This window comes from Sarcophilus harrisii, chromosome 3, assembly GCF_902635505.1.
Source record: "Sarcophilus harrisii chromosome 3, mSarHar1.11, whole genome shotgun sequence".
Classification (NCBI taxonomy): domain Eukaryota; kingdom Metazoa; phylum Chordata; class Mammalia; order Dasyuromorphia; family Dasyuridae; genus Sarcophilus; species Sarcophilus harrisii.
Window position 1 is genome coordinate 256153235 of NC_045428.1, and position 12586 is coordinate 256165820.

Consider the following 12586-nt stretch of genomic DNA (forward strand, 5'->3'; position numbering starts at 1 on the left):
TCAACAACAATACTGTATGAGGATGTATTCTGATGGAAGTGGATTTCTTCGACAAAGAGAAGATCTAACTCAGTTTCAAGTGATCAAGGATGGACAGAAGTAGCTACACCCAAAGAAAGAACACTGGGAAATGAATGTAAACTGCTTGCATTTTTGTTTTTCTTCCCAGATTATTTATACCTTCTGAATCCAATTCTCTCTGTGCAACAAGAGAACTGTTCAGTTCTACACACATATATTGTATCTAGGATATACTGTAACCTCTTTAATATGTATAGGACTGCTTGCATCTGGGAGAGGGGGTGGAGGGAGGGAGGGGAAAAGTCGGAACAGAAATGAGTGCAAGGGATAATGTTGTAAAAAATTACCCTGGCATATGTTCTGTCAATAAAAAGTTATTAAACAATAAAAAAAGAAAAAAGAAAAGAAAAATGGGTGTTCCAGAGGGAGTCAATCAATTTTTATTGGTTAACAAGTAGTGAAAGAGAAGAAGGGGTTGGATCTTTTCTAATCTTCATTTATGTCTAAATTGTCCAGCCTTGGACAATCCATTCAAAAAATTTAAACTTCACCCAAACCTGTGTAAAAAAGACTGGGTGAGGTCTGACCACTATAGAGAAGAAAGTTAATTCAACCTTTAGAGCTTTTGAAATGGAGACTTTACAAAAAGTAGGAAGTATGAATCTCCCCAATTCATTGGTTAGTAATAATAATTTCTCTCACTTTCCATGTTGATGTGTTATTAACCTATTTTACATTTGAGGTTCATTCCTTTTAATTTAGTTATCAATTAATTATCAATGGAGAAAACAAGATTGCTTTGTCACTTCCCATTTGGAAATGGGACATAGGGTAAATCAATTACAGAAGGAAAAGAATGGCAGGCATTAGTATAAGGTAGAAAAAAATTATCTCTGAAAAAGAAAATGGTAGAAGAACAAGAAAAATTCATGGTTTTGTTTAAGGCTGCAGCTGAACTACACCATCTGTATTATTTCTTTAAAAGCCAGAAACCCAAACAGTAGATTATAAATCATTCTTCTGGTAATAGCAGATGATGGGGAGGGCAATAGAGTGGTAATAGAGATCCATTCCTGGAAGTAAGTGTAATGGAAATGAGTTTGGCAGTTGGATGTCCAAAGCTCATATCGATGAGGTGTGAGAATGTGGCAAGATCTGAGAAAGCCTAGGGCTACTGGGCCTTGGGACAACCACTGCTGCTCAGTTTGTGATCAGTAAGCTGTAGAACTCAGCGCTATAAGCCCTACCATTCTTCAGCTGTACCTCTAAACCATAATATTAGCTATTAGCATATTAGCCTAATCTTTGTTTCTCTTTCCTATAAATCTTGATTCTGAAAACTCCTTCAAATGACATCACAATTATTTCCCTAATTCTGACTCTTTGCTAAATTCTCTTGGAACTTTAGCTTTCTGTCAAGCAGGATAATTTCTGCTTATTTCTGAATCTTTGCTAAATTCCTTTGAAAATTAGCTCGCTGTTAAGCATCTAATACATTTTTAACTTAACTTGGTGACAGTGTGTGTGAACTTTTTTGCCCAACCCATGACATAGACCAGGGGAACCTAATCTTGTTGGGGTATCTTTCTCCTCAACAATATCATGATCTTTCCCCTCCATCCTCCCTGCTACCTTTCCTATTATTGTAGAGGAAACACCAACCTCCCAGTCTTTCAAGCTCACAATTTAGGAGTCATTCTGGATTTCCTACTTTTGTATCCCATCCTCCATCTAATCTTATTGTCAGGATGTGTCTGACTCTTGCAGCATCTCTCATAACTCCCTCTTTGATATTGTCACCACTCCAGGCAGGCCTTTAGCACCTCATACTTGATTATTGCAATTGCAATTGTTGGTGGGCCTGCCTGTCTCAAGTCTCTGGCCATTCCAGTATAGCCTCTATCCAATCAGTAAAGTGATTTTCCTAAAACACAGGTCCAATCATGCCACAATTTCTCCTTACCCTTGACTTCTTACTCAATAAATTCTGGTGATTTTCCATTGCCTCCAGGAGCAAATGCAAAATGCTCTGTTTGGCGTTCACATCCCTTTAAAACCTAAAGAACTTTTATCTTTCCAGTCTTTATGTCTTACTACCTCCATATGCACTAGTTTCCTGGCTGTTCCACAAACAAGATACTGCATCTCTCAGCTTCAGATATTCATTCTGGCTGTCTCCATGCTTGGGACAGTCTCCCTTCTCCACTCTGACTACTGATTTCACTGGTTTTCTTTAAGTTCCAACTAAAATTCTTCCTATTATAGGAAGTTCTCCCCAACCCTTAGTCCTATAGAGTTTGCATGAGCACAGAAAGATAATTTAAGAAATAAATATGAAGTAAACAATGTTTCATCACTTGGGAGGATCCTAGATCTCAGATTCATCCTTGAGAGATACTAAAATATGAAACCATTCACCAGGATGTTCAGGAGAGAGGGCTTGATAGAGAAAGTTGAGAATTTTTTTGTTATATTAGGCTTCAATTGTTAATAAGATAAGCGCATCAAAATGATTATATACAGTAGATTTTGTAGAAGACACCTAATGGAAATCTTAAGTGCCCAAGAAGATGAAATCATCACCACCCAGAAAGCATTGAAATTATTTTTAAAAAGACATTTAAGAGCTTACCTGAAATTAGAAAGGCTTTCTTAGATGATGAGTATAAAGATGAGACAGAAAGGATGGAAATGCCCTTTGGGTTTGGGCATGAGGATGACCTTGGTAATTTTAACAAAAAGTGATACATTTTTTGAAATCTCAAATTGGCAGGTGTGTTCTGCTCATAGATTTGCTTGTAGTAAAATTCATGACATATTTGTATTTTAACAAAAAGTGATACATTTTTTGAAATCTCAAATTGGCAGATGTGTTCTGCTCATATATTTGCTTGTAGTAAAATTCGTGACATATTTGTAAGGGAAGTAGTAAATCTCAATAAAGAGGAGCTCTGAGCTCTTTTTCATTCTTTTTTATCATCATCTTTATGCTCATCCACAAAATACTTTATAAAACTTATTCTATTTTGTACTGTACTTGTTATAAAATTTATTCTGTTTTGTACTGCGCTAGAAAATGACATTACTAATTCATTCTCTTAAGAATTTTCAGAGAAAATTATGGAAAAGTGAGATTCTTTAGCATCTAGGACAATATGAGATAAAGAACACAGACATAGCCAAAATCCTATCTACTGTACATCTCAATCAATTGTAATAACGAATTAAAATATTATAATACTTTCCATTAATTTTTATGATTTTAAAATTTTGCATGGGTGGAGAAGAGAATAGAATTTGATTATCTATAGCCAGCACATTATGATCGTAATTAGATTTATCTTGCATAGAGTGTTGAATGATGATGTATCTTATTAAAATTAAAAATATTTAAAATATGCTGAACTAATTAATTAAGGTATAAATTCATGTAAAATTGATGATGCAATTCCACCTAAGAATATGCATATGTTAATGTAAGATCTAAGGAGCATATTTTAAAATATTATATATTATCCATTTCATCTATAGAACTGTATATCCAGCTATAAAAAGTGGTTGTTGGTTATTTTAGCTAAATTGCAGGTTCATGTTTAGAAGACATGAAAGGATAAAGAATTTTCTTTTTAATAGACTTTTCAAACAATTTACATCACTTTGGTTTAAAAGTAGATGTTACTATAAACTGAAGACCTTAAAATAGTTTTATTGAAGATACTTTTTTTTTCTTTTAAAATTTTTAAAAATTCATTCGGATTTAATTTGAAAAAAAAAAAAACCCAAAACAAAGAAAGAACATTTCCATGTATATAGAACAGCATAGAGGCATCAATATAAAACAATAAATTTCCCATCTCATACTGTTTCCTTTTTAAAAACTATGTAATAAACACTACACATTGTTTTCAAAGCTACCCTGCTTTTCTGTGCTTCCTTCTAGGTTTCTTTTGTTATTTTTTTTTCTTTTTCTTTCCTCACTCTATCCTAGAAGAGCTTATAATTTTATCTATCCATCTTATCTATCTACACACATATATACACATATACACACATATGTATGTATATATACATAGACAAATATATATTTATATCTATATGAAAAAGTTTACCATATATACTTTTATTTATCAGTTTTTTCTCTGGTGATTAATAGTATCTTCCTTGATAGGTCCTTTGTAGTTGTTTGAATATTTATAATAATAAGATGAATTAGTCTTTAAGATACTTCTTAATATAAAGGTTTGAACATACTGAGTTTTTGAATATTAACTTGATAATCATGTTATTTATCACCTTGTAATTTATGGATTTTGTTCATTTCAATATCTAATCATATTATCTGAAGTACAGAAATACATATTAATGTATATGAAACAATATTTTTAAAAAGCCAAATGATTCATTCATTTCCAAAGTAGAATACAAATAAATAAAAATAATAGTGCTAACTCGACACATAATAACAAACTACAGAGTCATCAGAAGGAAATTAATTTAGTCAAAAAGAGCTTTCTGGAGAAATTAAATTTTAATTCAAATTTTGAACAAAAGAAGACCAAAAAAGAAAGGTTAAGTGGGAGAAAAAACTTGTTTTAAAGATAGCAAGGAAAGATAAAACAAGCAAAGAATTCAAGTCAATAAAAATTGTTATTTGGTGAGATTAGATTTCTAAGCAGAATAGTAAATTCTTATTTTTAAAAATAATAACTTCTTATTTTAAAAATACATGAAAAGATAGTTTTCAACATTCATTTTGCAAAACCTTATGTTCCAAATTTTTCTCCCTTCCCCTACCCTCTGTCCCAGACTGCAAGTAATCTAATGTAGGTTAAGCATGTGTAAGAATGGTAAAATCTTAAGAGAGAGTACTAAGGATACAGATTAGGTAGTATTTAATCCACTTCCCCTAAATATATCTAATAATATGTGACCTAAATGATTTATATCTAAATGATCAATAGTAATTACATAGTATTTGTCTTCTTATGGATGAGTTACATACTTTCTGGTTTTGTAGTATTGTTCATGCTACTATTTCACAAGCATAAATTAATGCTATCATTGGCCAATATCAGGAGCAAAAACAAACCAGATGTTCATTTACCATTTGATTTCAAGCATTTGAGAATGCTACAGATATATAAGTTCTATAATAAGGATGAATTACTTAACAGATATGTCTCCTAATTTTGACATAACAGTAAATAATTGCATTTCATTATAATGAGAAAAATTATTTAGTATTGAGCATCATCATGAATCAGATGAGAACATGTAAATGATTAAATTTTAATTTTAAAATATCTTAGAAATTCAAAGTAAATATAAATTCATGTGGTAATTTTTCTATATGATGATTAACATGAATAACTAGTTAATATAATTTGCCTGGTAATATAGCATACAGCTATACTTATTTTGTAAAAATAACTCACTAAACTTCACCTCCTTTACATTTTAATATTTACAATAATTAGACTTCATGCTTGGAAATTCAAGTTCTAATTAAATTTGTGCTTCTGTTGTTACATGTACTCAATACATGTTAGAAATGTATAATAACCTTATGTGTTGATTGCTATGTAAGGTATAAAAATAATGAAATTAAATAGAAGACTCAGAACTTCACTTAGATGTATTAATGTATATGTATTTGAGTGGACCTCTAATTTCATAAGTTAGGGAGCTGTTAGCATAAACTTTCCCCTATCATTGCAGATTGTTATCATGGAAACTTATGTTAGTTTAATGTATTAGAGTCGAGAATTGAATTTAATTCTTCCTGATTTTGAGGCTGTGTTTCCATTAGGCCAAGCTGCTAAATATATATAACATATCCATCTACCAATACATATATACACATAAGCATCCACAGATATATTTATGAACATGTGAAATATTATGTACATAACCCCAAGTATACATAATTTTATGACTAAATTTGCATAATATATCCCCATATAGAACTTACATGCATATATCTCTAGCTTAATATTTTCATACATTCAGGTGGAAATAGAGTCTGAGTTTATATATTTTGTAGTGTTTTATATACCACTGAATACATAATAGGTGGTCATTATACATTTACAATAGATTATTGTTTCATATATTAAAAAAATCACAATGGAAAATGGCTAGAAAGGCTATTAAAAATCCATTCAGTTCATTTCAAGAAGATAGGAAAGAAGCATCAAATTGTATTCACAAAAGAACAACACATTTAACAAGAACCCTTTAAAGGAAAAACAAGTTGTTTAGTGAGATTAGGTTCCTAAGTAGAGTAGTTTATTGATCATTTACTAAATGCTGAGGAGATCAAAGATAAAATAAGATATGCTTCTTGCTTCCAAAGACTTCATACTCTAATAGAGGGAAGTAAGACATCTATATAAAAATAATCTTGAGTTTAATGCAAAAATCATGAGACACAATGACCTTTGAAAGTTTCCAATTGAATTTCCCTTTTCAATAAAGCCAAACAACTTTGTTGATTTTTTTTTCTTTTTTTTCAACTAGGTCTTCCTCCCCTTGAGAAATGGATAGTAAATTTTGATAAAGATCTTTTGGATGGCCTCGTTTTAGCAGCACAGTTGGCTGCTTACTGTCCATTTTTGGTAAGCCTTGTTTCTTTAAGAACTTGTACAATGTATTTTAAAGCATGGGTGTATTTCATTAATTATGATTTTTATTTGAAGGGGTAGTTCTTAATAAGTTAGAAACAAAATACAATTCAATTTAAGAAGTCGTAACTCTACTATTAAATTTTTATACTTTTTGAGAGCCAGCCTCATGTCTTTTTTCCCCCCACTGAGTATAAGGTTTCACAGACAATAAATACTTAATTACTAACTGTAGAATGAATAAATGTGCCTTAAATTGTAATTTTTAAAATTAATTTTTTTAAATCCAATGGTGAGATTGGCTCAAAATGTTAGAAAAAGAAACTCAAGAGCAGCCCAATTCATTTCAGACTTTATGAAAAATAACAAATAGAAATTCCAGGCAACAAAAATGACTACTTAGATAATATCAAAAATTAAAACTAGATCAGATAAAGAATGAGTGAAGCAGAATGCTAAAGTAATTAAAGAAAACTAGACAAAACACACTGCAGAGCAACTGAATTATCTCAAATACCAGAAACAACAAAAATGGGAAAAAAGCAAAATTAAAAATTGGAATGAGACACTGTTCAGGGAATATCAGAGATTCTCTACTAGCTAAATAATACATTCAAATAAATAGTACTTTGAAATCACAAAAACAAATAAAGAGAAAAAATGGAAAAAAGTAAAAAAAAAAAAAGAGCAATCATATAAGAAAACCAAATGAGATTTTAAAAAGAAATAAAATGAAATAATTAAGAAAATAACCAATATTGAAAAAATGCAATGGAAATCTTAAAAATTCATTGAATCACCCCACATCAGGCTCATTACACTTGGAAACAGAGGTCTTTTTTTTTTTTTAATACACACACACACACACACACACACACACACAGAGTACAACTGGACTAAATAAAAGTGCCTTTGTAGAAAACATTCTGGTCACTGACCCTGGAACCTAGACTGGCTTTTGAGAATTATTAACATATTAACATTTTCTAAAATCACTAAAATAAGTATGTTTAGCCTTGTTGAGCCCACAGAAGGAACGAACACTTGACCAATATACTATTCCTTAAATTCAGGTAACCAAGTTGCTGTTTCAACTAAGTTTTTTTCTAATAAACCCTATGATTAGGCTACTGTCTTAAAAAGACTATTTTTTTAGCAGCCTTACTATTTGTAACTAACTTGGCTTACAGCCAGAATAATGGTATGTAAGCTTTCTTCCCCCAATGCTAATTGTCAATTATTGGCTCATACTATTTGGCCTGCTTGCTTTGAACACATACAACTTTGACTTAAAGAGAATATTGTGTGAGTCTTCTCACTCCAAGTCTAAATCAAATTCTTTCCCACAGCATACTGAATTATTTAAACTTTTGGAAAACAGACAAATTTAGGTGTAAACCTACATAATAAATCTCGATATCATAATCTCAGGATAACTGACAGACAATTTAGGAAAAAACAAAAATATGAATACTATATTTTAGAAAATAATCAAATAAATTTACTAGAAATCTGATAAAAATAACCAAGTAGTGAAATATAAGTAGAAAGAATTCATAGGATCCTAGTAAGTTTTATAGTAAATCTTAATATTAGTACAGAGTTTTCTTTGGAATCAGAATAATAATCTAGTTTCAAGTCTTATTTCTGACCTATTTTAGCTTTGATTAAAGCGATTTTTTTTAGATCATGAAGTATCAAAACAATTGCCTGACTACATTGGTATGTGTAAGTCATTAAGTCCTGGGGTATGAGAACATGTCATGGAGTCAAAAGACAAGTTACCAGTGAGAGTGAGGGATTTCATTTAACACTGGCTGAGACATCTTTCTTTACTTCCTCCTTCATTACTGTCTTGGATGAAGAAATTGTCCTTTTCCTTGCCAAGATCAACCCCTCTGTGCACTAAACATGACATTCTTCCTCATCTTCTCTATTAGATTAAATTCTCTCTAGATTATCAGTGTCATTAAATTAACTCAAAAGGGGCTATCAGAGATTAATTTCATTCAGTAAAGCTTTATGAAGTACTTTTTGTATAGCCATTCTACGAAATGCCAAAAGGATTGATGAACTCTTTGGTAGAAATGTTCTTTTAAAATTTATTTATTTTTAATGAACATTGCTTTATAAATAATTTTGGAAGAGAAAAATCATAACAAAAGGGAAAAACTATGGTAGAGAAAAAAGCAAAAAAAAAAAAAAAAGTGAACATAGCATGTGTTGATTTACATTCAATCTCCATAGTTCTTTTTCTGGAAGCAGATGACATTATCTGTCCAAAGTCTATTGGGATTGTTTTGAATCACTAAACTACTGAGAAGAAGCAAGTCTTTCATAATTGATAATCACACATTTTTTGCTTTTATTGTGTATAATGTATTCCTGGTTCTGCTTGTATTTGCTCAGCATCAGTTTGTGTAAATCTTTTCAGGCTCTTCTAAAATCAGCCTGTTCATAATTTTTTATTGAGTATTAATATTCCATTACTTTCATATACCACATGAATGTTCTTTTAAACAATACAGATACCAGGATATTTATATATGCTCATCCTTAGAGATTTCTGTCTATAAATTCTTCATGAGGAGATCATTCTGTATGCTTCTAGTCTTTTTTTTTCTTCTTGATAATTGCAAAGACGAGGGAGCAAAAACATTGTACATTGGTTATAGCTTCCACTAGATATATTGCCAATACATTTTTTTGTTGTTATCATATGTTCCTTTGATGACTTTTTAAAAATATTATTTTCCTTTCTAATCTGTAGTTTGTAATTATTCCTATTCACTATGTGTTTCATTAGGTTATAAGTAAAAATATCATTCTTTTTATTTTACATATAGCCCCAACATTCAATGTGTTCAATGAGATAATATAGGATATAATATACTAAAAAGTTTTGAGAGTTACAAAATGTTAATCTTAAATATCTATTTAGTAATCAAAATGTGTAAAGGAAAATACCTTACAATAATATTTTTCTTTTTAATACTTATTAATAATTCTAATAATTCATCATCTCCAAATCTATACATGATAATTTCAGGGCTAAACAATATCTTAATAAGTTAGATCTATTAGATATGTCTATATATCTATATATAACTAAATGGTAAAAGCCATTCACTTATAGGTCTGGAACAAAGACAAGTGATCTGTATGCTTGATGGGACTCATTTAAAAGAAAGAAACAATGCAAAGACTTTTTTGATTTTCCTTAATGATAAGTTTATCCTTCAGTAGGTAGCAGAACTAATTATCCATTCTGTATTTGATTGTCACCAACAGGGAGGAACTAGTTATTGAGGTAGAAATGATGAAACTCTTGTAGGGGAAAGGACTACCCTTTTAGAATTTGTTATGGAGGAAGAGAGGTTAGTTAAGAATAATTTGATATGTAACTTCAGATTTTATAAGAGAAAATTTCAAAGTATTCTGAGGAAACATAGGAAAGATTCCATGATCTACACTTCAGAGATCTGGAGAATAAAATTCTAAAAATACAAAGAGAACCAAATCTGACAACATGGCTAGAGGAAACTGTCAAAAGAGACTGACATGAACAAGGAATTCACCCACCAACTTCATATTTAAAAATAAAACAAAACAAACATACAGAATGATGGAAGCAAGGTCAGCTAATTAAGAATGTGTTTAACATTGTTATGCAGTCAGAATAGTGTGATATAGTTCAAAACATGCTGAGATAGATGGGGAAAGCTATGGAGAATCACAAAAGGAAAGGACTTCTGAAGATGAAGATAATAGAGGAGAGAACATATGTAGATACTTTATTATTTTCTTTTTTCTGCAAAGGAGAATAATTTTTGGAATAGAAAGGACAAAACATATAACTAAGAATGACCTAGATAAATAAGATGATTATAAGAGAGCCCTTAGTTTTTCTTAATGTGTTTGAATTAGCAGGTACCATTGAATTATATCTTTGCATCTTGAAAAACTGCCAGCTATGCTTGCTGATCTTGAAAGATCACAGAAAATGAGAGGGATAAGGTCAAATGTTATCATGGTTTTGGAAAAAGAGAAAATAAAATTTCCCAACAATCGATCAATGAACTTATCTTGAGTTCCTGGATAAATTCATAATTTATTATCAGAGAGAAGTTAGACTTGTATATTTGAGAAGAGCTATAGAAATACTTCACTTAGAATTTAATAATATAGTTAATAATCTTTTTAAATTCATCATATTGACAAGTTAGAAATGTTGTCTCAGTTATAGTAAAGTTAGAATGATTTGGAATTGGTTAAATGATTGAACCCAAACGTAATCATTGTTGATGTCATCTCATGTTTTCCTTGAAATGGGTCAAGTACTTCTGCATGGCTCCTGCTTTTATCAAATTTATCAATAATTTTTAGAAGTCAGAGATAGCTTAGTTATGAAATTTGCAGATGGAACAAAGTCAAGAGCAATAGTTAACATGTTGGTCGCCAGTTAGAATCCAAAAAGATTTTGGCAGATTAGAACAATGGGTTTATTCAATGAAAATTAAATTTAATGAGGGCAAGTTCTTAAACATTCACTCATAAATCACTTTCAGAAGTACAAAATAAGTGAGACATACAAATAACAGTAGTCTGAAAAGGATCAGAGTTTTAGTAGACTAAATATGAATTAACAGTATGATTTGGCAATCATAAATACTAGTGTAATCTTAGAGTGTGTTCAGGGAGATTTAAGAAAGGCATAGTATTCAGGATTAAATAGATCATCACTGAAACCTCATTAAACACCACTCTGATTCTTATGAAGATCAAATGAGATAATATTTATAAAACACTTAGCATAGTGCCTGGAATATAGTAGGTACTATGTAAATGTTGGTTATTAATTACTATTATTACTATAACCATAATTGCTATAATACTACTACTCTGCTACTAACTACTGCTGTTGCTTCTGCTGCTGCTACAAGTACTACTGCTACAGTTTCTGAAATATTATTGATCACCACACTTTAGGAAAAGCTGCAAATGGTGCCTCAAATTTTTACCCTTAGATGAAATGTTGAATTGCAGTTTTCTTCTGGAATATTATATTCATGTGTAAACACCCTGGTTTAAGAGACACTAATAAGCTAGAAACTCTTCAAAGGAGATCATAGAGGATGGTGAATGGCCTTGCATCTATGTTATTTAACTTGCAATTAAAGGAACTAGGATTGCTTACTCTGAAGAAGAAAAAACTCAAAGAGGACATGACAACTGTAGTGAAGTATTTTAAGGGATGCCACATAGAAGAAGAATTAGATTTATTCTCTTTGTCCATAAAGGGAAAATCCAGGAATAATGGGTAGAGAATGAAAAAGGATCAATTTAGAATTGATATCAGAAAAAAAAAATAAATGAAAAACCAAACAAATTTCTTAACATATAGGTTCTGAAAGTGGAATGGGATTTCTTGAGAGGCAGTGAGTTTTCCTTCCTTGTTCCACTGTCTTTTTGTGTATTCTGATGCTCTAGAATTTGTTTAGAGTCATTATTAATACCTGGGCACAAGAGATATAAAACCTTTGCCAAGCAATAAACTCCATGAAAATTCATTTTGACTATGTAGAAGGTAATGACTCAATAAGACTTTGAGAAATATTAAAATAAAGTAAAAAAAATTAACAAATATAAGAAAATGTAAAGTATTTCATGGCAAAAATAAATGACCTGGAACACAGACTGATGAGAAAAAAACTTAAGAATCATTGGACTATCATGACCAAAAAAAAAGTCTAGACATCATATTTTAAGAACTCTTAAAAGAAAACTGCCCAGATTTCTTAAAACCAGAGGCAGGTAGAAAGAGAAAGCATGGATTGGCTATCTCCTAAAATAAATCTCCAAATGAAAACTCCTAGGAACATGATAGACACAATCTACAGCTTCTAGGTCAAAGAAAAAAAATACTGCAAACAGTCAGAAAT

At 30.7% G+C, this 12586-nt stretch overlaps 1 protein-coding gene across 1 annotated transcript in view; it reads left to right on the forward strand.

Moving 5' to 3' along the window:
• The window catches only part of CFAP47 (cilia and flagella associated protein 47), a 759462-nt gene that overhangs the window by 263958 nt on the left and 482918 nt on the right, over positions 1-12586 (forward strand). Inside the window, exon 34 of the mRNA XM_031959439.1 lies at positions 6541-6638. Within this exon, the coding sequence (XP_031815299.1) occupies positions 6541-6638 (98 nt within the window). The remainder of the gene's footprint in view (positions 1-6540; positions 6639-12586) is intronic.